The sequence below is a fragment of the Rhipicephalus microplus genome, chromosome 10, assembly GCF_043290135.1.
Source record: "Rhipicephalus microplus isolate Deutch F79 chromosome 10, USDA_Rmic, whole genome shotgun sequence".
In the NCBI taxonomy this organism is placed as follows: Eukaryota; Metazoa; Arthropoda; class Arachnida; order Ixodida; family Ixodidae; genus Rhipicephalus; species Rhipicephalus microplus.
In genome coordinates, this window is record NC_134709.1 from 51,899,069 (window position 1) to 51,903,403 (window position 4,335).

At 47.7% G+C, this 4,335-nt stretch overlaps 1 protein-coding gene across 1 annotated transcript; it reads right to left on the reverse strand.

Moving 5' to 3' along the window:
* On the reverse strand, window positions 1-497 carry LOC119181699 (uncharacterized; the record flags this gene model as incomplete). Its single annotated transcript, XM_037432943.2, has 1 exon — window positions 1-497. A coding segment is annotated over one exon (366 nt), but the record flags the coding sequence as incomplete, so codon positions are not given.
* Between the last annotated feature and the right edge of the window lie 3,838 nt (window positions 498-4,335).

Here is a 4,335-nt window from a genome sequence, read left to right on the forward strand (position 1 = left end):
AAGCTGTGCCAGTTTGAATACTAAGTACGCCAGAACAGGTTGAGCACAGCCACGCAAAGTCTCGGCAGAATCACGGTCACAGTGGTGTCGCAAACATCGTGCCCGACGTCCGAAACCACCACCAACGCGCGTCACCACTGCTTGTGCTGTCCGAGCACGTGCGTCTTGAGCGAGCTGGTCTGGTTGAAACGCAGGCCGCAGTGTTTGCACTCGTAGGGGCGCTCGCCCGTGTGGCAGCGCCGGTGCCGGTTGAGGTTACTGCGGTCCTTGAACCTCCGCGAGCAAAAGCTGCAGTGGTAGGGCTGCTCCCCCGTGTGAACTCGAATGTGGCGTCGCAGGTAGGCACGGTTCGTGCAGTTGTACTCGCAGTGCGGGCACTGTATCCGCAACTCCTCGTCGGGAAATGGCTCGACGCACTGCGCGAGGGAGTACACAGCTCCCAAAATGAGGGTGTCCTCCTCGTCTGCGCAGAACAGTCGGGAAAGACATAGAGTTATTTACAACAACTGTCGTTGAAACCAAACAAAAAGGGGCCCTGCGACGCTCCCTGAATATTATGACACAACCGGTTAGACCACTGGGCAGTTATTTTATGGGTACTCAACCCAAACATTCCAGCAGATACAAACACCAGTTTTGCTTGAAAGATTTTTTTACTGCTTAAAATTATTGTTGTCTGTCGGCCAGATTTCTGTTCTCACCGAAACTAATCACAGCTGCCTGCCTGGCCCAAAAACAAAAAGACCTGAACAAGTGATAACGCAGTGATGCCATGTGATTGAAGATAATGCCGATCTGCAAACACTATTTATTGCCTCTATGATCAGGCAACACGAGTAACCAATCTTTGAGCCAGTAACAGCTCTCATTGCACTGATCGTCGAGAAGGGCTGGCATTGCTCCATGCCAGCCAAAACCAATATTTTAGCAAGTTGGTGTCTTTAAACAATTACATATGTTCCTTACAAGGCATTGCAGGGCCCCTCAGAGTGCCAGCCCATGCAATTTAAACATGTTGATTTATTACTTCATTTAGGAAGATATGTCACAGCAATAAACGACTCTAGATAAATGATTTCACTCATTAAGGAGGAAGGAAGGAGAAAGGACAGGGAGGTTAGCCAGTTGTTAATATGCCCTCTATGATAAAATTAAGAGAACCAGATCTAATGTGCTGGGTCTTAAAAGCAGAGAAAATCTATCTTTGAACATGGTACAAAACTTATTCGTCAAAGGGAAAAATGCAATGCAACAATGTGTGGCCTCCCTATGGGCACTGTATTCTTTTTTAAGCTTACTTTCAAGTAGGTCATGTCCCATCGTTTCAACACATGAAAAGAGCAAGTATTGAAAGGTTTAACAATCTTTCAAGCACTTTTGCATGCATAAACAAATGTAATTAGGCAAAGAAAAGCAATATTGTTTTTGCATGATAACAAATAGATGAACACAACTTCCTTCCTGGCAACCTGCTAATCATTCAATAATTCAGAAACCCCACAACAATGCACACACTGGCCTAGCTATTGCTAGCACCTTAATTCAAAAAAATCCAAAAAGTAGTTCATCGCAAGAGTAACACAACGATTCAACTCTTGATTCATTCTTGATCTTTGTCAATGGCACTATTTGCGTCCCGTCAATCACCATCACGAGGATTGACCAGTCGATGCTTTGTGGCTGACAGGAATGACTGAAAGTAACTGTTACATTACACTGGCAGACTTTCTGGTGTTACTATGTGAAAACACGCACACCGTTTAAATGAGAACGACCATATGTGCACTGAAAGTACGAATCAAATGTAAACTACAAATTTAAGCAGATCCGAATAAGTGAGAGAAGTACGGGCAGTGGTGAGGAGAAACGTATTTCGGGGATACAAGGATACTGCAATACTGCACGATCGACCTACGCTATGCTCTATTCACACACAACGCAACAAACAACATATAACTTTGCAGTTCGCCAATTAGCTACTTCTCTCGAGCATTTGTTAATGCTTCTAATTATTTTTCTAGTTCATGACGCAGTTTGCTGCACGCAACGTGAAGATGGTCAATCGTTAAATTCGCGCGCTAAAAATTCTCAACGAAAATATAACTGCGATGCCGGCGCTGCACCGACGGCTTTGCGCGTTGCAGCAAACGCGTAGCTTCGTGCTGTTGGAGAACCGGCAATATCGATGAATGTTTTTTAAGCAAACGCGTGATCCGCCCGATTTTCGAGCAAATATAAAAGCGCGGGACGCCACCACACACCGAGAGGAAATAACGCAATGTATCCTTGGCGTATTCACTAGAAACACCTCAAACACCGACTGCACTTGAGTATCCATGCATCACTGGAATTATTAAAATGCCCCAAAAATCAAGCACCACATCGTTCACAACATTAAACGCAAATGTCTTTGCCGGGGACGAATAAACAAATCGCAGCGCGTCCGTCGTTTCACAAGCGCACACAACTACGAGTCGTCGCATCCGCGCAGAACAGTCATAAGTACGACCGAAAGACTCTGAGGCATTAAAATCCGAAGAGACGCCTTTTAAGGCGATAAATATGTTTGCGCGATCTCTCTTCGCGCAACCACCCGGGTACAATGTCAAATACGGCACATGCAGCCATGTTTCTTTTCATTGTGCCAGTTTCCATTTTCCAACACTTCAGAATCTGTAGCGTTAGTGCTAAAGTTTTGGTTTCGACCGTCGTGGTTTCGCTTTACACGCGAAACTTCTGCGCGGACTTGCACGAATCAGGCGAAGCTTCGCCGTAAAGTTAATGTGTTTTCGCCGTATATTGTACGTGGTTTCGTATGGGGAAATTTTCGATTGCGATCAAGTTCGATCGAGAGTTTGTTTATAGCGATTGGCGTATTTGCGCGTAGTGCAGCGGGGAGAATTTCTAGATCAAGAAATTCGATCCCCATTGCGACTTGATCAAGTAGCGACCAAAGGAAAAGGTTCAAACGTAACTTTATTAACGAAGTTTGTTAGTATGAACTGTTGAATGTTGCAGGTACGTTAGAGAAGAAAGGGCGGGCGATGCCGATCGAGCGCTTCTCGGTCGTCTTGTGAAAGAAAGAGTCAAAATCATAAACCGATGCCCGTCGAAATGGAGATTTTAGAGGGCAGTGATGGTTGACAGCACGTCCAGCAGCTTCTTTTCGTCATCCGTCACCACTCTCGCCGAGACCACGGACAATTGTCCGGTTCGGTTCATGAAGCCGACGCAGCGAAGCATAGTGCCCATCCTCAGTTGTCCGAGAGGCCTGTCCATCTGGTAGAAGACGCAGTTGACGCTCAGCTTTTCCTCTCTCAGCGTGAAATGCTTCACCAGACCTTGACGACTCCCTGTGGGTGCGTTGTTAAGCACGCCAAAGACTTCGCACACGCCGCTTGTGTCTTTGGCCGTAGCCACCCCGTAACTGGGAATGCGAAATCCAACCGCTTCGTCGCTTATCGGTGCTTGTTTAGCTGTTGCGCGCACAGTGGGGGCCGAAGGTTGCCGTGGAGGGGTTGACTGAGTTACTGGCCGAGAATTGTGGAGGTTTCTGAAGGCCGGACGCTGTACTATTTGACCCGCTCTGCGAGCCGACCCGTGTTGCGGCGCGTTGGACCACGATGGAAGTGGAGCGCGTGGTTGGGGATAGAACTTCTGTGGCTGCTGCTGCTCAAACTTAGGACTTGGTTTCTTCAGGATGCCGGGCCTAGGCCCATTCGACGCCGTATGAGCTCCTCGGCCTCTGGCTTGCGGAACTGTAGCTCGAGGTGGTGCTTGACAAGGGGCACGGTATGGCGGTTGCTGACTCTGAGCGACGCGCGCCGTCGGAAATGGCCTGCCTCCGTACGGCAGCGTTGTTTGTCGCAGGGGTGGCTGCCTGCCCCGAACTACTCTGCCATTTGGCCTCTGCATCGCCTTTAGTTGAGTGTTCCAAAGTTACGGGAAACCTAATGTTTCTGTCGTCGAGAGATGCACACGCTGCCGACACTTGGCAACCAACCTGTCGTCTGCTTCCAATGCTCGTTTTTATTATTTCAGTAAAAGTCCAAACTGGTGCCTAAACAACTGAATTTTTTGTGTTCATCAAAAAAAAACTTAAGACTACATACATTTATTATTGCGCTTGCAAACAAAACAATCTAAATACTTGTTTTTGTCATTTCCGCTACGAGGCGCTACGGTCTGTCGCGAGTTCGCAGTGGTCGTCGGTCATGTTTACTGTTGTTTTTCGTTGCTGACCGAAAAGTCGCGTCGGCCGATGACTTTTTCGTTGATTGCCGTCCGCTGATCGACAGCGCGTAGCTATGTGTTCCCCGGCGACGCCGATGCCAG